The 20,506-nt window shown below is 39.3% G+C and overlaps 4 protein-coding genes across 4 annotated transcripts in view; 2 read left to right on the plus strand and 2 right to left on the minus strand.

The window, feature by feature from the left end:
• LOC132990158 (uncharacterized) overlaps nucleotides 1-20,506 on the minus strand; it is a 411,085-nt gene that overhangs the window by 40,768 nt on the left and 349,811 nt on the right. The gene's annotated exons all lie outside the window — the stretch shown is intronic.
• Nucleotides 826-4,200, plus strand: tnnc2.2 (troponin C2, fast skeletal type, tandem duplicate 2). The gene is made up of 6 exons (XM_061058343.1): nucleotides 826-931; nucleotides 1,793-1,844; nucleotides 2,208-2,351; nucleotides 2,852-2,966; nucleotides 3,081-3,217; nucleotides 3,696-4,200. Exons 1-6 carry the CDS (start codon nucleotides 929-931, stop codon nucleotides 3,725-3,727), a joined length of 483 nt encoding a protein of 160 aa, XP_060914326.1. The 5' UTR covers nucleotides 826-928; the 3' UTR covers nucleotides 3,728-4,200.
• taf13 (TATA-box binding protein associated factor 13) lies at nucleotides 4,610-5,671 on the minus strand. Its single transcript, XM_061058344.1, has 2 exons — nucleotides 5,519-5,671; nucleotides 4,610-5,378 (listed from the first exon to the last, which is right to left on the minus strand). The coding sequence occupies exon 2, from the start codon at nucleotides 5,372-5,374 to the stop codon at nucleotides 5,000-5,002; it is 375 nt and encodes a 124-aa protein (XP_060914327.1). The 5' UTR covers nucleotides 5,375-5,378; nucleotides 5,519-5,671; the 3' UTR covers nucleotides 4,610-4,999.
• The window catches only part of LOC132989525 (collagen alpha-1(XX) chain), a 44,723-nt gene continuing 30,113 nt past the window's right edge, over nucleotides 5,897-20,506 (plus strand). The window contains exons 1-12 of the mRNA XM_061057215.1: nucleotides 5,897-6,872; nucleotides 7,158-7,347; nucleotides 7,788-7,938; nucleotides 9,418-9,481; nucleotides 9,613-9,685; nucleotides 10,075-10,243; nucleotides 10,692-10,775; nucleotides 11,740-11,915; nucleotides 12,400-12,529; nucleotides 13,645-13,777; nucleotides 15,555-15,723; nucleotides 19,471-19,585. Coding sequence (XP_060913198.1) covers nucleotides 7,237-7,347; nucleotides 7,788-7,938; nucleotides 9,418-9,481; nucleotides 9,613-9,685; nucleotides 10,075-10,243; nucleotides 10,692-10,775; nucleotides 11,740-11,915; nucleotides 12,400-12,529; nucleotides 13,645-13,777; nucleotides 15,555-15,723; nucleotides 19,471-19,585 — 1,375 coding nt within the window. The 5' untranslated portion in view covers nucleotides 5,897-6,872; nucleotides 7,158-7,236. The remainder of the gene's footprint in view (nucleotides 6,873-7,157; nucleotides 7,348-7,787; nucleotides 7,939-9,417; nucleotides 9,482-9,612; nucleotides 9,686-10,074; nucleotides 10,244-10,691; nucleotides 10,776-11,739; nucleotides 11,916-12,399; nucleotides 12,530-13,644; nucleotides 13,778-15,554; nucleotides 15,724-19,470; nucleotides 19,586-20,506) is intronic.

The following is a 20,506-nucleotide window of genomic DNA, read 5'->3' on the forward strand; positions in this document are numbered from 1 at the left end:
GCCCTCCCTCCAGGAACCTCCATCCAAATAAGGAGCATCAGGTCGTGTTTAGGGCACCGAGACGTGAGGGTTCTTACCTCAAGTCCCTGCCCTCTCTCAGCCTTAAATCTGCCTGCTATTCAGGGCATGTAGGCAAAGGGAGCAAGGCTGGGGGGGATGGTGGAATGGGGTCCGGGTTTTAAGTTTCAGGCCTAGATTTAAACGGCATCATCACAAAACCCATAACCTACCTCAAAGCTATCACTCCCCATCCTCGACCATAGTCTTATATTTACAAGGCCTGAAAAGAATTCATCATTTTGCATGTTGGATGATCTATAATTTTATTAGGCCTATTTCATTTTTGTATTTCTAAGTGTGTTACAGTAGTTTGAAGAAATGACACCACCAGCTGCTATAAGGGGCTATTTCAGGCCATAGCATGATGCATTCAAATGTTAATTTTAAGTACTGTTAACATCCAGTATGAATTGTTTTGACGTTTGTAAAATTGGCCCTCCTTACCTCTAATAACCTCAGTTTAAACACAACAGGAGACAGACTAATATATCTTCTACACCACATCTACTCACCCCAAAAAACTTTGCGTTATAACTTGTATCATCTCCATTCTCCCCTGTGTATTAAACCTGGATCACTTAAGTCCTAAAAACTCCGATTTTAAATTCTTAAACTTGTTACTTCAAGAATCAAGAGCTTTCCTCTCCAAAGTTTGATTGGCTCGCAGTGGCCCCAGAACCCTAAAAGTTCACGGTACTAAATCTGGAGGGCCTGTGAGCGACAGGGGGCGGGACCTAGCTGTCCCGTTTAAAGTGTGTCTGAACCTTCACTTGACGTCTAGTCTCTCTGTTGAGGTACACGCGGATTGACCACACCTTTGGGCTTTTTTTTCCTTGGATATTTAGGGGGGAAAAGCTAATCCACAAACATGGTAAGAGCAAGCAATTGTGCAAATAACGAGTTGAAGTGTTCCAATTTTGTAAACCAACCAATAGCAATTAACCATTATGAAGGGCGCATGTGAATTGAGTGTTATTGATTAAGTAATTAATGCATATGAAGTCTTTCATATAGACAGCTGTATTGTGGAGCAGCATGTTACCCTGTTTATAGATTGAAAATCTTTATCTTTTTATTTCCCGTTACATTTTATGAAATGCAGAACAATACATATGTTTTTTATTTATTAAATTGTTGCATTTTAGAGGAAACATCTGAAAGATTATTTAAGCTTATTTAAAATAAATGCCTTAATAAAAGCCCATGCACTAATCGGGGTACAAAGTTACGCTGCTTTAAGTGGATGGGTGGCAGCTGCTAAAGTGCGGATTCTGCTTAGGCGTCAGATTCCAGGGATTGGATGTCTGCAGGCCATATACAGCGAGCCTAATGTGTTGAGCCTGAAATAGCCGGACTAATTTACACCAAGCTCAAGAAGAGTCCATGGGAGACGCAACTACTCTATATGCTGCATCACATGACTTATGAAAACATGCCAATCACAAGAAATGATCATGCAGAAATATAAATACAAAAATATTTGTAGAAAACTCGTAGGAGTAACGTTATAATCCTCAAATGTCACAATGTTACTTTGCTTAATGGTATTTTACTCTCCCATGATATATTTTTCATAAACGCAGCCCATATGGATATTAGCAATATCATTATGGAACATATTTGGCGCTTTGTAAATTCTCAATCCAAAGTGTTTAGCTGATATGATTAATAAACCCGAATAAAGAATGTAGTGAATGATGAAGTGACAGAGTGCGCCCTTGTTTTCTTCCAGACTGACGCGCAACAAGAGGCCCGCTCCTACCTGAGCGAGGAAATGCTGGCTGGTGAGTACTTGCTGCAAGCTTCAGTAATGTCGTTACTCTACCCAGTAATGAAGAAGATTGCTTGAGTATTTTGAAAAAAATTGGCAGCCTTACTGGTTCACACGTGTAGTTGCTGTACATGAAGTAGTCCATCCAGTTATGCATTTTTTTCTTTTGTTAGAATGAGCTTCTGAAGGCAGGAGGCATTGTAGGTCCCCTTACTGTAGTCAACCTCCGTGATGCTTGTATTTTAACAAGCAATGAGATAAGTAGTAAAACTACAGAGCAGTTATTCGGAGGCTACAGAGGCAGACCTATTTTATATTTTGTGGAGTTCAATACAGAGCAATAATTATAACAATTCTTCCAACTTTCATTTTCCAGAGTTCAAAGCCGCCTTCGACATGTTTGACACCGACGGTGGCGGTGATATCAGCACCAAGGAGTTGGGTCAAGTGATGAGGATGCTGGGTCAGAATCCGACAAGAGAGGAGTTGGATGAGATCATCGAGGAGGTCGATGAGGACGGTTAGCAATGAAATATGCAATCATATTGTGCACAATCAGTGTTTTACGCACAAGCAAACAGTTAGGCCTACACTTTATAGTTATCTCACACACGCTCATACAAACATAGTTAATGTATAAGACATTCTTTAAAAGTGAAGCCCCTGTAATTTGGCCTTAGTTAGTGAAGATTGAAGGGGCAGGTGCGCAGAAAGTATCGGTTATAAAGGCCCCACTGACATTGTGTATTGTAATGGATTGCAACATAGCCTCTACATGTAATGTAAACAGTTCAATGCCTACTGGATTTTCTAAACAGACAAGTTTCTTTTTAGTTTTACTGCTTATCGTGGTTTTATCTCATAACAACAAATCAGGGCATAATTCTAGTATGACATCTTAGTGTTTCATGCGTAAAACCGTGCGCAAAGACGAGAACCGAGTCCTCAAGGGAGCGCAAAAAAGGGCCTTTGGTCAGACTGACTTTACTAAACAGTGATGTTTTCCTTCCTTGGACTCAGGTAGCGGTACCATTGACTTCGAGGAGTTCTTGGTCATGATGGTGAGGCTGTTAAAGGAGGACCAGGCCGGCAAGAGCGAGGAAGAGTTGGCAGAATGCTTCCGTGTGTTCGACAAGTGAGTTCATCGTGTCCCTGCATCGACCTTGGTTCAGGAAAGCTACACTCATGTTTTCTTCTAAAATTCTAATTGGCTGTTTGTGCACACGTTTGTCTTTTTTTTCTTTCGTAGGAACGGTGACGGATACATCGACAGAGAGGAATTCGCCGTCATCATCCGCAGCACCGGCGAGCCCATCACAGAGGACGAGATTGATGAGCTGCTGAAGGATGGAGACAAAAACGCTGATGGCATGCTCGACTTTGACGGTACGTGCATAATGATGGCGATTATTTTTAAGTATACTTTACTACAACACACAAAGGTCCCTTTTACAATTAGGCTAAAACTCACATTAAATGGATTAGGACGTTCTAGGTTAGCCTGGATAATCCAATTATTTTACGTTTTGAATTTAAATGTCATGACTTTCAAATACTTGTGTAGCAGTCCTTGCATATTTCCCCTTTTCTGATTCTGCTAAAGCACATCTGGTTCAGGTTTTGGTTACCTCAAAGTGTTACACTTTTTTTGTACATTTGGGGAATTAAATAATGATATTGATCATCTAAGCCACATTTTATAATCAAAATACAGAACATTTAGAAGAAATGATTTGCTTCACTTGAACTACCTATGTTAAATATGAAAAATAATCCAGTATAGAGTTCATTTTAATCTTGTTGGGATTTTCTGCAGCTGATGATGATCATGATGGTAACTCAAACTTTTCATTTCCTTTCCCAGAATTCCTCAAGATGATGGAGAATGTGCAGTAAAACCTGAAAGACTCATGGACATTCCTCCTTCCCTGTTACACTCAAACCACCCCCTTGCTCCCCGTCCTCCTTCCTGTCCACCTCAATTCACCGCCTGTCTTCTCCATCCTTGTAGACATCCTCAACAGAGAGCTAGGACAAACAATGGTGGGTCGCTGGCTGGGTTACACCTTTTCCCAGTGTGCTAGCAGAAAGCCCATGGATGCAATGTGGAAATTAGGTGCACATGTTGTGTTATCATCAGCGACTCACCCTCCTGCTGGTTAAGCTCTGATCTAGATGCAGTCTAGATAGAACGGCAGCCTGTGACCTGCTGCTTAGACCAATTAATACAACCACGTCACTGTACAAAGTAATTTGCTTGAACAGAATAAATTAACTAACACATGCTCACTTGTAGTTGGTCTGTTATATTTAAGGTCTGTGTAAAAAAAAATTGTTTTGAGGAATTCAATAAAATCTGTTTGTTTCTTCTTTTTGTCCATTTTGTTTGAAACACAGCGAGTTCTGTGTTGACTACAAGATGTGCTGAGGATACTGCAGACTTTTTGAGTATCAGTTGTAGTAACAGCTGTCACAAATGGGATAAAAAAAGATTAAAATTAAAGGGCACCAGGACACTCAAAAAATATTTTTTTATTAAAGCTCCTGTGAGGATCTTTTGGTATGTTGATTTTTGCGCACCTAATCGGTCCCTTTCTCTCCTCGCTGATTTGTCCTAAACGTGTCTGTAGTGTTTCATGACAAAAACAAATCTCATCCGTTTTTGTTCGAACATATCACTTTGAATTTTAGATTAACACCCTGGATGTGTTCAAGTCATCATGCAGTTAATAACATCCTGAGGTTATCTATTTAAAAAAAATAATAATTATTTACATCTTATTCTCTATTGAAAGGGTAATCAATTTATTCATATAATTGTATTCATTCCTTCAGGTTACAAAACCAGCAACATTTAAATAAGAAGAAACAGAAGACAGTGGTTTTACTTAAAGTGTTTTATTTTAAAACAAAGTTCTAAAAAGTCCAATAAACAAAGTTCTCTGAAATTAAGGAGAACTGTACAACCAAGTGTAGGTCTATATGTGCAATGCCAACACAACAGCATAGCATTTCAGTCAAAGTTGAATAGTATACGTGTTAATCTGACTTCTCCACAAAGTTTTGAGAGCACATTTTAATTTGAGGTTAATGACCGTGTGTGCATTAGACCAAAAAAATAATAATATATATATAACGCTAAATAAGAAGTCTTGTCCTGTAGTCAGGTTATGATCCGTAATTAGCTTCGTCGAAAGCTTTCCTGGCTCTCTTCAGCTCCTCGTTCATGGTCAGGAGGTCTTTGACTCTGGCGAACTTCCTGGGGTCTTTCCGAATCAGGTAAACGATGTCCTCCACCTGGACGCGACCCTGGCGTCCGATCGACATCGCTTTGTGAGTCATCTCGGTGATAAACTCAATGACGAGGTCCTCCAGAATATCCACGGACTCTGTGTAAGGATTCTGATCATCTCCAAATCCGTACATCATACACCGGAGCTCCTTGGAAAAGAGCCTCTTTCTTTTCCCGTGGCCGACGTCCATACCGGTGGACCCGTCGTCCACCTCCTCGTCGTAGCCGGTCTCGTCCTCCTCGTCCGCCATTCTGCTGAAAAAACACACGGAAATATTGGTGTAACTAAGCGACGAGAGCTGCGTGAACTTTAACGTTGAGCAGGTACATGTGCTGGCGATATTTTTTCTTTATTTGCGATAAACACAACACAAAACGTCGAGATTACCAGGTACCTTGTTCAGGGCGGGATCACAACACTCTGTCTTCTGTGTTGACTTCCTCCTCTGTGTCGTCGACTGCGGAACAGTGTTGCCAGATCTCCCGAGAGAAACAAGCAACCAGCTATATGGAAACAAACCCAAAACAAGCGAGCTGGCTCCTCAAAAAATAAATTGAAGCCCAACAGGTGACCTAACCTACCACATAGTGTAAAACAGAGGCCACTTGATAACATATCTAGATCGGGCGGGCGGGCGGGCTAACCAAGGAAACAGGGTTGTGGACGGATCCTGGGAAAGGACAAACTAACTGTTGCGTTTGTGTTTTGCTTTATTGTGGAGAGTTGGGAGTGAATAGGAGTTCATACAGGGAGCAAAGCAAGCCCAAACAAGCAACTGCACATTAGAAAACAAGCCCAAAAACCCGCAACCCGCGACTGACGATATTTGCAAGCAACTTTACAGAAAAACAAGCCCAAATTCACTTATAACAAGCGGACCTGGCAACACTGCTGCGGAAGTGACTTGCCAGGAGAAAAAGGCCTGCCATAGAAAACACTGCCCCTAGCGGTGACTTATCCCGACTATGTTTCCTTTGACTCATGATTCGTCTAGTGTTAATATTTAAAGTGTGTGTTATACCAACATATTTGAGAAGTTATATTCAGTCTATGATGTGATTCAGGCTTGGGTTCAAGATGTACGACATTTGGTTTCTACATTTCTCTGCTGTTATGTTTGTTGTTGACAAAAACGGAACTGTACTTTCAAATGTCTACTTTAAAATAACTGCGTATATGTGGACCCTATTCCTTGCTGCATTTTAAAACACTAAGGTTTGCAATAAATGTACAAACAATAAATAAATAATGATTTCTTCTGCGCTTTGTGTGCGCCGTTTTCAGTCAAACCTAAAGGGGGCGGTAGCGTGCAACCAACACAGTTAAGTCACAATGTATCAAATAATTCTACTTCCTAGTAGGTTATGTTAATGCCGAATTAAAGAGAGGTCCACGCTGATTGAAGAAACGTCTTTGTTTGTTATGCATGTGACTTGTAGATGGGGGAATGAACAGAGCCTTTGTTTATGGACATTAAGCTCAATGGAGTTCTGCATGAGGATGTCTGCAGGAAAATGACACGACGCCTCTGTGTTGCTCTGTGTACTCTGTCACTAGTTACACAGGGCGAGTGATAGTGAAGCTGAACTAAGAGTGGTGTCCTTCAACACGTCAAATTATCCACAGACTTTTCTTACTAAGTGGAATAAACCACATCGTTGTACACAGGAGGCTAAAGTCCTCAGCCGATAACGGGATGTAACCTAGGTAACAATTGGACCTGTTAAACGTAGCGGAACAACCATCTGGTGAGTTTTATCTCTTACTTTAACATCTGCTAACAGTGAATTTATCAGCAAACACAAGCAGATATTTTCTTATTTGTGATATTTAAAGCACTTACTTCCCGTTTAATAACTTGTTGTCCTGCAGTTGGTAGCATTTATTATGAGCGTACCTAGGCTAATGTTAGCTGATACTGGCTTTCAAAATAATATTGTGCATTAAGCGACCATTGCAAGTTCCCCTTTATTCTCTTCACACTGTCTCTTCCTGCTTAAATCTTGACATCTTGAATCTGCTCTTGCTCACAGGAAGGGCTGCACATTCAGTGTTGAGATGAACTTTCCAAAGTAGCAGTCTCTTCTGGACCACTGGTCCCGGCAGCCCTTTATGGCGTGCCCTGTCCAGTTCTTCTGCCGGGGGCTTCGCACTGTTGGATTAGTTCTCCTTTACTATGCCTTCTCTATAGGCATCACCTTCTATAACAAATGGCTGATGAAGGTAAGTGAAGAAGTTCATGAAATACTAATGATAAAACTGTTCCTCAGCACAGGCCAAGCATGGTTTTCACTAAGGATGATTCATGTCAACAATCTTGTTTGTACTGATTATGGGACTCTGGTTAACATACAGTGTGGGTGTGATACTTAAAAACTAATTTTCACATCAGTTCAATAATCCAGGATTCAATAGCATTGTCTTATGATATGATATTATAAAAATGGCATTTAAAAATCAGAAAATATTGTATTGATTTGATTAAATATCGTGATGAAACCTGTGACTTACACCTTCAAGTGTTTCTATACTAGGAGGAGGTCTAGAGTATGTCATTTTCGCAGTGTCCCAGGGGGAACGAACCTTACAAAAATAGAGCCAGTAGACCGTGGATGAATTATGACCACAAGGCCATCAAGGATTACATCTATTTGCTCTCACAGGATTTCCGCTACCCCCTCTTCATGACGTTGGTTCACCTCACCATCATCTTCTGCCTTTCGACTCTGACACGAAGGGCCATGCAGTTATGGACGGGGAAACCACGCATCACTTTGAACTGGAGAGATTACCTCCGTAAAGTAGCACCCACAGGTGAGATTCTCAGGTAGAGTTCTCTGAGTTTTACAAACCGGATCAGATGGAAGCACAACACATTCAGAGACTGAGAAAAGAGAGCTGATAGTTCTTATCATGGTTACTGACTGACAACGTTTTGAGTGGAAGCTAATTGCTCTCACAGCACACGGGCTAAAGTTCAAATTGATAAAATAAAAAAAGATTACGTCACGCAAAAGACGACAGTTGAAAAGCCTAATGATCTAACAGAGAATAACCACATTAACTAAGTAGATTCACTTTTTATACAGTAAAAAAACAAATCTTTGTTACTTACAAAAGCAAACCTGCAGCAGCACAAAAATTAAACATTTTTTATCATGTTATATTAATGCTTGTAACCGCTCTTGCAGGGTAGATTTTAGACAGAGTTATTGTCTGCATGCTGACAGAACTGTCTTTTTTGTTTTCAGTGTCAAAGATTCACAGTATATGTTACATTCGACTGTTACACAACTACTAACACGACTAACACATGTACAGGTGCAATTGACAAAGACATAAGAAACACAGCTTTGTCCACAGGAGTAGCCAAAAATCTACCTTAGAAAAAATAATTTAAGCTTTAAAAGTCCAATATGTAAGATACTGTATCTACTGAATGAAATCATTAAATGACCTCACTACATCATCAGACATATGGGAAACATGCTATGTTGAAGTGCTGGCTCCTCTGTCAACAACGCAGCAGCCAGTATGTGTCGATTCCAGTGCAGAATGATTTGTTTTTGTTTTGATAAGAGGAGGGAGGTGTTGCCCCTCGATTTGTCAGGCAGATAGCAAAACAACAGGTGTTGCAGCGATGGAAGCAGGCACTGGTTCGGATATAACTGATTCTACCCGACCTAAACGAGCAGAAACCTGTAAAAATAGGAGAAACATTGGATATGCTTTTGAAAAATGGAGAGAGATATGTTTTAAATTTGTACTGCATTTTTATTTTTATTTTTTTATTTTTGGGCTTTTTCGGCCTTTATTTGAAAGACAGGACAGTGGATAGAGTCAGAAATGGGGGAGAGACAGAGTGGGGAACGACGTGCGGGAAAAGAGCCACAGGTCGGATTTGAACCTGGGCCGCCCGCTTGGAAGACTACAGCTTCCATACATGGGACGCGCGCACAAACCACTGCGCCACCAGCGCCCCGATTTCTACTGCATTTTAAACACTAGGTGTCAGAGTGACATATTTCTCCTTTAAGTTTCTTTATTTTGTAGGATAACCCATCTTCTTTGTCTTTATCAGTAACTTTGAAAACAAAATACCCCTTCAAGTTCTGCTAATTTAAGCCTTAAAGTACTAGGTTTCACTGTTATAAATTCAAATGTGAACTATTAAAACTGATCTATCTTCATCTGTGATACTTTCCTTTTTGTGTTTAATACTGAAAGTATTAAATTAGGGACACAAAAATAGAGTGCTTCTTAGAGTTCTACATTCTGCCCCCCTTTACCCAGCCTTGGCAACAGCACTAGATATTGGACTCTCCAACTGGAGCTTCCTCTTCATCACCATTAGCTTGTAAGTTTACGACTTGTGCTTTTTTAAAATTCAAACATACAACATCAGTATGAGCTGAGCATCTTAAGGTTATCGAGGTCATATTTGTGAAGTTAGTCATTGCTTCCTGCATTTATTTTGTGCCATCCCAGGTACACCATGACCAAGTCTTCAGCTGTGCTCTTCATCCTCTTTTTCTCCCTGGTCTTCAAACTGGAGGAGCCGGTGAGTGACCTACATATTTAACTTCAAGTATTCGTTGGAAAAAGTTTTTTTTGTGACTACACAATACCCAAACTAAACTGATTTATGTCTTCCTGATTTGACAGAATAGAGAATGATGGGTTATTTGCTTACACACTTTATTTATGCCAGAGGAAATGCTTTGTTCTGTTAAGAACACAAAGTCCAGCAATGTAATAAACCCAACATACATAACAATCACTATCCTATATTATAACACATTTCTAGTGCAACTATGCCCTCTGTTTTATCAACAAATGATACAGGATTGTCAAGGTAATAAAAATATATGTACTGTATATCATAATAACCTTTCATCATAAATTTCTCCGACTGTTTATCGCCATCTCTCCTTTGTTTCTTGCGACCAGAACCCATTCCTGATCGTGGTTGTCCTGCTGATCGCCTCCGGTCTCTTTATGTTTACGTTTGAGTCGACTCAGTTCAACCTGGAGGGCTTCATCATGGTGCTGCTGGCGTCCTTCATAGGGGGGATCCGATGGACCCTCACTCAGGTCCTCATGCAGAAAGCTGAGCTGGGTCAGTTTTCTTGTTGGCTTTTTTTCTCCCATAAACAGATGAATATAAAATATATATATATGACTATCAGCTTCCCCAAACCAGCATCAGCGGAAAAAAAGGATAAATAAAGTGTGTGCAGCATGATTTTATCTGTTTACTTAATACCTGAATCTGTCTCTGCCTGAATCCTTTGACCATGAGTGAACTGATAAGTGGACACACTTTCTATGGAGAAGCCCTTAAGAATATATATTATTTATGAATACAATATTTGTTATATCCATCTGGTAAAAGCAGTGTATTCAATATGTAGCTAAGCAAAGAATCACTTAAGAATCTCAAAATAACCTCTGACAATAATACAGGTACATCTAAATGTGTGCTTACTTCATTAAAGATAAAATGCTTACCGACACAATTTTTGTCTACTCTTCAAACTTCATCTTCATGTTCTTCTCTATCCCAGGCCTTCAGAACCCAATTGACGCCATGTACCACCTACAACCTCTCATGTTCCTCGGCCTCTTTCCCCTCTTCCTGTTTAATGAAGGTTAGTATTGTCTTCAGCTGTGATTTGTAATCCTGTCTATAGGCTCGGAGTGAATGGTCGTATCCTGCTTATAATCTATTATCAACATACAGTCTGTCAATATACCCTACATTTACGCATTACACTTCAAAAGTGTTGTACAGCTTGAACAAAGGTGCACATGACCATGCTGTAAAAATAAAGCACATTTATTTTGAGCACATTTGAAAGAGATTTATGACCACAGACTGCTCTCACCAATGTTTTGACTTTTGACTGCAGTACCCTTTTTTAAACACTAGGTGTCAGAGTTGCATATTGCTCCTTACAGTGCATATGGTATTATTTTAACTCTATTTTCACATCATTAATGTCCAGTCCATATAAAAAATAATCAATAATATGCTGGGATTAACAGGTGTGTAAAATTGAATCATGATAGAGGGTAAGTCTAGGGTTAACAGTACAGAAATCTGGGGTGCCGATAGCCTAGCAGGTACGCTCCACATGTACGGAGAGTACAGTCCTCATCGCAGCGGCCGTGAATTTGAATCCAACCGCAGCTCTTTGCTGCATGTCATCCCATGCTCTCTGCTCCTAACATTTCCTGTCTCTCTTCAGCTGTCCTATCTAATAAAGGCAAAAAAGGTCCCAATAAATAACTACAAAAACACAATTCTAATACTAAGTAGACTCAGTAGACTTTGTGGCTAAAGAAAAAATCAGGTAAGCTAAATATTTAGACTCCGATTTTAAACTCATTTGTGGTTCATTTAGGTTTCATTAGTGTGAGACTTAAGAAGGAAAGAAATGAAACGTTTGGTATTTAAAGGTTTAAAGCAGTCTCATCGTGACCATTTTTTGTGATTCTCTGAAAATACCCGTAGAATGTAAAAGATTGACTTTAGGATTATGGGACGATAAATGATCAGTTACTAAAAGAAACCAACATTCCTGTTGATTTTTTCGTTGTCTTTTTTTCCAGGGCTCAGCCTCAGCACTTCCGAAAAGTTATTCCGGGTGACTGAGCTTTCCCCTCTCCTACATTCACTCTTCACGCTGAGCATCGGCGGCTTGCTGGCTTTCGGTTTGGGCTTCTCAGAGTTCCTGCTGGTCTCCAAGACCTCAAGCCTCACTTTATCCATATCAGGGATCTTTAAGGTACTTAATGGTTTCTGTGTGTGTTATGGCTTGATTGAAAAGCTAAAGCTATTGAAATAAAAAAAAAAAGCTCCTTCACACATTTTTAATCCAGACAGAAGAATATTTAGATAAGTCAAATCAATTTAAATTACAGCAACAAATCATAACTGGAATAATGATATGATGCTTTTCATGCAGAGCAGGTCTAGACTTGGCCCATTAAAAGATTAATTACAAAGAACCAACAATTTGCAGATGTAGCTTTCCCACTATGGGGCTCACCTTCTTTTCATATGTCTTAAACTTAAAATGGTTGAATCGAATTGGACAGGAATCAACAAAAACATTGAACGTTTAGTAATGTTTGCATTCATCCCAAAGCTTTATTTTTCTGCTGAGTAAAGATGATTCAAAGACTGAAAGGCCTGCTCTGTTCTAGTCTTGTTCAGACTTATCTATGACACCCTCCCTTAATTCCTTTGATTGTCTTGTTTGTCTGTAGGAGGTGTGTACTCTGCTTTTGGCAGCATCTCTGATGGGAGACAAAATGAGCTTGCTTAATTGGCTGGGATTCGCTGTGTGCCTGTGCGGCATTTCATTACACGTGGGACTGAAGACATATTATTCAAAAAGTGAGTGTTCATTTTATTGTTATTGTTCATTCTACTGTCAACATGTGAAACCTGCAACATATAAAGAGGCAATCAATGTTAAAAACATCCCTACTGACCATCCTATCCAGCTTTAGTTTAATTATAATGTCTGACACTGTAATAGAAGAATGTTAATGTTCAATCATTTTATTAAAGTAAAAAATAAATCTTTTGTTTTTACAGTAAAAAGTTGAATATGTATCATTTCAAAAGTTTAACTGCTGAGCACAAGATGTCTTTCTCTCAGAGGAGTCAATCGTTACATTTTTAATTTAATGGCACCAATTCACAACAAATGTTCTCTCAAGACATTCTACAAAAAGAGAAGGTCTGGACCATACCCCCTTTTTTTTAATGTTATTTACAAAGACCCAAAATGAATCCACCATGAACAAACACTCAGCAGTATTTGGCAAAAAAGGGAAGGAGAAACATCCTTTTAACATCACAACCCTTGAGCAGAATCAGACTCATTTATAACAGCCATCTGCTCTCGGGCTGAGAAAGAGGGATAGAGGGAGATGCTGAAAATATGAGAGTCCAGCCCGAGGCTTCACGGGTCCAAATTACATTTGTGTCGTGCTCTGGCTCTACACAAAACACATCATAACCAGAAAGCCACATCCTCCGATGAGGAAAAAAACAACCAGCACTTTAATATGGACCAAGGGCTAAGATGTGACCACATTGCTTTTTGCTATCTTAAAACATGAGTTGAAATTATTATTAAGGCTGCATTTTTGTAGCAGAGGAGAAAAGATACATTATAAGACTATGTAAGTGTCCATCCTCCATACCCTGTGTTTTTGGAGAAATAACCCCACCTCATGGCCACTACTGAAACACTGATATTAACAACTATCTGCTTGAATCACCGTAGATCATCATTTAACATAAAGGTTTAAGCTGAATAGGGAAACTTTTCCCCTTTTGCAGTTAGATGTGAAACACAGTTTTCTCTAATGTCAAACTGAGCATGCATCATGCTGCACTGTGAAGCTGAACATCCACGCCAAGCATTGTTCTGAAACTATCTGAATTTGAGGGGCATTGATGAAGTAATGAAATAACAATTTTGTCCTGTATTCCCTCAGGCAAAGGTCATTCTTTAAGGCAGCTCAACAGTAAGAGCCCAGAGCTTGAGTTGCCCTTACTGCGGCAGAATGGAGGAGAGATAAACGATTCAGCTGCTGAAGAAGACGAGGAACAAGAGATCACTCTGCACTGACATCAAAGGATGCACACCGATGACGTCTAGAATGGCTTCATAACACTCGTTCCTTTACTTCCATCAGATGGTCTGATCTGTGATGTCAAAGCCTTCAAAAAAACTACATATGTTCAGGTAACACTGCCAAAAAGAGAGAGGGAACAGCCTCTGTTACGCTGTTCCTACTCCGATCATGTTTTCAGTCCAGACAAGGACCTCCTCCGATCATGTTTTCAGTCCAGACAAGGACCATCATTTGTACATCCACCGTGGACTTGACACAACAAGTTCACAAAAAGAATCTTTTGCCTTAGGGAAGCTTCACTAATGTAGCTAATACATCTCAATGTCAACAAAGTGTGATGTATGGAGAGAAAAAAAGGGACACACCGACACCTTAAATCTAGTGGGCCATTTTGCTTTGCTGGAAACGTGTTACGCTGTGGAAATATCTTCTGACCAGGTCTGGTAGCCCAAGAATTTCAATAAGAACTTTTAACCAAACTTACTTCAAAGGCCTGTGCTGCTAATGTCAATAAATGATTCATTTCAGTCAAGCAATGAGCTGAAGAGATGTGAAAAGACTGTACCTTGATGTGCCTTCTTAACCTCACAGCAGTCGAGAAGACTTCTTTTTGAGAGCTATTTTTAAAATTCATTCTGACTGAATAAGCTGTTGAAACTACTTGAGTTCAAAGCTTTTTGAAATGTAAACCTATTTGAATGTTTTTTATGGATTTTCTGTAAGATGCAGCATTGTTGCACTTCAGTAAGAAATACAAAGAAGAGGTTGTTTTTCATTTCAAATAAATCAGTGAAAACTAATGTGTAGCACACTTTGAAATGTCATACCTGTCTCCCTCTTTCTTTTCATTATAGGTTTTATTCAAGTCAAGATGCAAATCTAACTCGAGCTATCGTTGTAGAGGTTATCTTGTATTACCCTGATGATTGTCATCCTGCAGCCACTACAGGTCTTCCTCTAATTCAAGTTCCTTTACCATTGGAAAAGATAGTTGAAAAAGCTACTGCATTTACTTTCTATTTAATTTATTTTAAATGATAAGACCAGGCATAACAAAAAGGAGGAATGTTTTTTTCCCTGCACCTTGAGAATATAGTCTAAATGTCAAAAATAAAGTCAAAGTTTAAGACTACGGTAAGTGCCAGGCATATGAAAAATAAATCAAACAAGACATTTTTTTTTATTGTATGTGGACCAAAAAGTGTTTTTACCTGGCTCTTATACTGTAATTTAATATAACTTTTAGATAACAGTGTTACAGTGTACACTTGGACATTTAACATCTGTGAGTCATGCCTATGACTTACAGATGCTATCTTTGCTGTAAGAAGCCAGGGTTCTTTTGCTCATTGGGGATTAGATTTCACAAATAACCTTTTATATAACCAACACCTGGGTGACCTGCTAGCCAGAATTCATGTAGTAGGGTCAAGTTCCAACTTGGCTGTTTGGAAATTGTTTAAGCCTGTATAGTGCAGATTTAATGGAAAATAAGCATCTGGTGTAAAGCCCCTTTTTCCACAAGCATCTTGCGCATGAAGTCACGAAAGTAACTTCCAACAAATGTAGTCCACTTTGTAAAGACTCACAGGTATCATAGAAAATAATAGGAAAACAAAGCTCTACTCAAATGACGCAGATTAAATTCAGAGTGCACCAGACAGCAGCTAGTCCCTGTTGCGTTTAATCAAGGTGTGCTGAGTGGAAACAGGTCGAATTTGCAGTATGGAGGTTTTTATAACCTCTGAAGTGCCACGCCCATGTTGAAGCTACGGGACGGCCTCGCTTCTCGGATTTCACCCCGAGCAGTTCAGATACAAGTTGATGTCAAAGAGCTGCCTTCACAATCAAGCGGAACTGGCGCGTGTTGACATCCCAACCCTGGAATGCTCGTGTTCAGTCTCTGAAGGAAGGAACGTGCACGCAGGTAGCAACCAGGTAAGAACCTCACCTGGCTCTTTGAGACGGCGACAAACAATAACTGTAGGCTTTTTTTTTTAGCTAAACTATTGTTATTGGCGCTCTCCACCTTGTGTTGTGGGGGGAGAAACAAAGTCAAAAGTTCACGTTATCTTGAGTAGTTGCCCTCCATTGTTAGAAACTTATTTTAAAAATCCTCCACGAGAAGAGTGAACAGTTAAGTAGACAACGTCTTGAAGTTATACATTTAAATTTAAACAAATGTTGTCGGGTTTTAATTGTAATTGTTGAAAATACACGAATTAAAATATCTAGTCTCTTTTACTTATTTCAAGTAACAAGCGAAACGCAAAACACATAAATAGCAATTAAATAACAGGTACTTAGCAAAACGCTATAGACTTTAATAGCCTGCTGCTAAACATTTGTGTAGGCTACTGAGTTGAATAAGTTCAATTCGCCTTTTAAACTCATTAATAGGCCACCTGAGTAACTTAAAGGTTCAGTGGAGTTCAAGCTTCTTCTTGGTGGTGTCATTTTTTCCAGGTGAGCTCACATTAAGGGCAGAAAAGATGTCTGAAGCTAATTTAAGACCACAATCATTTCACTGAAGTTCACTGATACAGAGATAAAGTATGAGACATCAGACAGTCATCAGCTCTGGTTAATGGAGCCATATTTTACATTTGACAACGTTAGTTTTTGTGCTCATAAATGTGATTCTGCTATTTTCCTGCTCATTTTGGTCGAGTGCAGGTGGAATATATGCAATATTTTATTCCAACTTATTGCAAATACCATGAACTCTTCTATTTAGTAGGATTGTCAAAGAAGTTGGCTCTCTTGTGATAGTCAACAGGCAGATGCAGACAGTACAATACCATGTTCCTCAAAGTATAAACTTTCACTGAGTATAGTAGGAAGCTACTCAAAACTTGTGTTGCATCTAAAACATGTGTTAAAGGTGCATATCACCACAAATGATACATGAAGGAATGGCATTAAATCACATAAACAGTCAAAAGAATATGTAGTGTTAGCATACTTAATGTGGCTTTTTTTATCATCCTGTAATAATGCCAGACATGATTATTTCAAGCCATGCAACATTCATTTCAAAACATTTTAAGGGACAGATACTGACCCTGTATATTATTATTTAAATTCCAAAGAATGATCAACAAATGTTGCAGATGAAAGTGAAATGATTTTTCTTCACCAGTGCATAAAGGAAAAACTGAGTTATTCCCAATAGACTCAAGAGTTTGGCATAATAAAGTCCACATGTTGGCTCATAATCTTTACTATTAGAGATACACAGATTGTGGAAATACAGATTTTGAATTTGTGTTTGGGGGGGGGGGGGGAAGCAACAACAATTCAGCTGATTGTGATACCAATGTTTTTTTTTTTCATTACTTTTGCTGGAAGACTCCCTCACCGACAACTGACTTCCTCTGTCCATGTCTGTCAGCAGGGCCAATATCAGCCGATACTGATGTAAAACCGATCCATCTGTGCATCCCTAGTTACTATTATTGAGTTTTTGGCCGAGGAAACTGGACTGAAAGTCTGCTGCATATGCGGTTAATTTAAACAAATAGCGTAAAGATAAGTGTGGTTTATCTATAACAGTGCTGTGTTTCTGATATACATTTGTTAATGCACCTTAATTATATACCTCAAGTATTTAAAAATGGGGTATGGCAAAAAGAGGAAACATAGGCATTGTCTTAACAATACTAGCCTTTTCCTTAAGACAGGTATGCGACATGCAGCTCAAGTTCCAGCTCAAACACTTGACAACATTCAGGCAAGCAGAAACACGAAACATGAGTAAAACATAGAAGAAGAGTGATACAGTCACACGTCACATCCTGCACATGATGGCTGTATATCTGTGTCTGAAGAGCCTTAAGGCAGGATGGAAATTTCTCTTCAGCGGTGGTCCGTCTAGTCATAAGGTTGATCTAGAGAAGAGGGCTCAGACATGAGCTCATTCCTCAGTTGAAGTGAAGACACTTTAAATAGATGTTCTATTTATGTAATGTTCTGGTGGTAATTTTTTTTTGCTAAACTGTGACTTAAGGTGTTATTTTCTGTTTGCATGAATGTTTGCTTTTCTCACTCTCCCTTGTTCTCTCGCCATTTTAGCTATAGATCTAGGAATATCAGTATAATAACATAGCTACCAGACATTTGATTCTCGCTTTGTTCTTCTCTTTCCTTCATTTTATTGAACAATATTCGTATTCACTGGGAGGAGAAGTTAGACATCATGCCCTTGGTTACTAAAGAGCATCTGCCTACATAACTTCCAACCCTGCAGTTCTCCAGCATGTTTACATTTTATTGAACACATTCAGCTTTATTTTGTTCAAGTCAGGGCATTGAAATGTCAACACAAACTGCTGTGTATGATATGCTGGACAGGTTTCAAATAGTCTTCCTGTTCAAGAGAAAAGTGTCCACTGTAATGCACTGTTAAAGAAATCAGAACTAAAGACATGCAAGTCTTGCGTGGTGCTGACTGCTGTCCCTCTGAGACAGAGGTGTGTTAGTTTTATGGGCTCTTAAAGTGCAGCGTGTTTGTTAATATGTGTGTCATTAGCTGTGTGAAGTTGAGGGTCTGTAATGTGGACGAACACTAGCACCTGTACTTTGTGGCAGCCATAAAAGAGTTCCCATGGGAAAAGGTGACCGGCTGCATTTGTTGGTGCAACGTTATATTTGTCTTCTTGTGCTGTTTGGCAAACAAAGAAAAATAATTAGTAAACGTTTTTTTTATCTTGCTGTCCAGTTTAACTAAGTTGTACAATACCTTGTTGGTCTTTCAAAGACATGAATCTTTGCAAAGTAATTAGAATAACTTTTGTTAATGTTGTTTTGTGTAGTTCATGACTGAAATGACATATTACATATTACTAATATATTTTTTACCACTACTTCTCTACTGTAACTTAATGTCCCTTTGTCCAACACTGTCTTTTTCCTTCCATCCAGTCATTACTATGCAGAGAAGTATGAATGCTGTTTTAGAAGTTATCTGGCAACTGAGTAATCCTGCTTGGTTCATTTATCCCAATGTAATTTCTAGTTTCTAGAAGGCATGTTATCAGTCTTTTTGCCTTTATTGGATAGGACAGTGGATGGAGTATGAAACCAGGGAGAGAGCAATTGAGGAGTGACATGCAGGAAAGGAGCCACAGGCCGGACTCAAACCCGAGCTGCCCGCTTGAGGTCTATAGCCCCCGAATATTGGGCGCGACCAAACCATTAGGCCATCTGTGCCCCCAATTTGATCTTCCATTTTAACAAACTGCTTCTCTTAAGAAGTTTTAGGAACTCTATGTTGTTGATGTAGTTTAACTTCTTCCAGCATGATGATTTGTTTTCATAGTAGCATCCCAATCTGTCCGCAGAATACCAGAATACAGTGAATGATGAGGAAAATTATTCAGATTTTTTGTTGGCTTTGATAAGAAAAAGAGTCCTTAATCACAAGTCTTAATAACTTTGCTTGAAACATTAATTTATTGATTTGCTTCCTTGGTCACATAATAACTTTTGCAGGTTAAGTTTTTGATCAAAAGAAGACAAAATGCCATCCAGCTTCATCTAGCTAGTTTGGCAATGAGCTGTTTTTTTTTTACTCTTCTACTGAGCAAATTAGCCACTGCATGCATGATCAATATTAATGTTACATGTATGTATGATTTATCAAATAAACATGTATGTATGGTATTTTCTCTTTCATGTTACCAGACTCCACTCATGTCTCTGTACCTAACATCATCATCATCTTCATCATCTCTCTGCCTCATGCTGAGGTTGCTGCTGAGTGTCCTGTTGCTGCTCTCCTCGGGGGTCCATGGCCAAGGTATAGTGCCTTTTGAGTACATCTTAAATTGCAGCATGCCACATACACAGCTAGATGTGGTGGTGAGGTTGGGACCTAACGGTCTAGAAAATCATCTCTGTTACACTGTTGTTTGTTACATGTCAATCAACTGCTTGTAAGTGTCTGTTCTAAGGAGAGGTTTGTAAGTGAACAACAGAGGGATTTGAACACCATCTTATTCTCAATTCATATGGGGTCACTTTTAAAAATCTAAATTCTAGCTCAGGCTGATGATCAGGATGATCTATTAGGTAATTGATGACCATTTCTTTACATCTAGCATTATATTTAAGATTATTTTTGGCCTTTATGACATAGGACAACTACAGAGAGACAGAAGATGTGATAGAAAAAGAGATCAGATCTACCAACTGAGCTAAACCGATTCCCTCTTTTGATTTTTTTCTCCTAACATTCATTTTATTATTAATAATCAAACTATTCATAAAGGTAAGGGTTAGCAAGAAACTAAACTGAAAAATAATGGTCAAAACCAGTTATTTTTGTCAGTGGATATGTAAGACCTTGACCTCATTCTTTCTAAATTTCCATTTAGACCCTTTATGATCCTTTGCCGGGCACCCAAGAGGACGGGGACCCTACATGGGCCCCTGGCCCAAATACACAGGAACACACACACATTATTGAGGGTCATACGCTGAAAAGAAGCGATGAAGACAACCTTCTATGATTCATGTCTACACTCTTCTGTCTTCTTTGCCCGCCCATCTTCCTCTCCATCTGTAACTCTGCGACGTTCCTCTGACATGCCCTTTGATCCCTCTAGTCCCCAACAAACGTCCTGTTCCTGTTTCTATACCAGACAAGAGGACAGGGCAGGCTTTGATGGATGAGGGGGCAGCTGGAGAGAGGGATAGTCCGAGGGTGGGAGGATAGAAA

This window comes from Labrus mixtus, chromosome 15 (assembly GCF_963584025.1).
Source record: "Labrus mixtus chromosome 15, fLabMix1.1, whole genome shotgun sequence".
NCBI lineage: Eukaryota > Metazoa > Chordata > Actinopteri > Labriformes > Labridae > Labrus > Labrus mixtus.

Excerpts from the sequence above, each read along its gene's own strand:
- tnnc2.2 (XM_061058343.1), top strand. Across the intron at positions 1,845-2,207 it reads GAGCGAGGAAATGCTGGCTG|AGTTCAAAGCCGCCTTCGAC; the intron begins GTGAGTACTTGC and ends TTCATTTTCCAG. Across the intron at positions 2,967-3,080 it reads TGCTTCCGTGTGTTCGACAA|GAACGGTGACGGATACATCG; the intron begins GTGAGTTCATCG and ends TTTCTTTCGTAG.
- taf13 (XM_061058344.1), bottom strand. The coding sequence starts at position 5,374 with ATGGCGGACGAGGAGGACGAGACCGGCTACGACGAGGAGGTGGACGAC.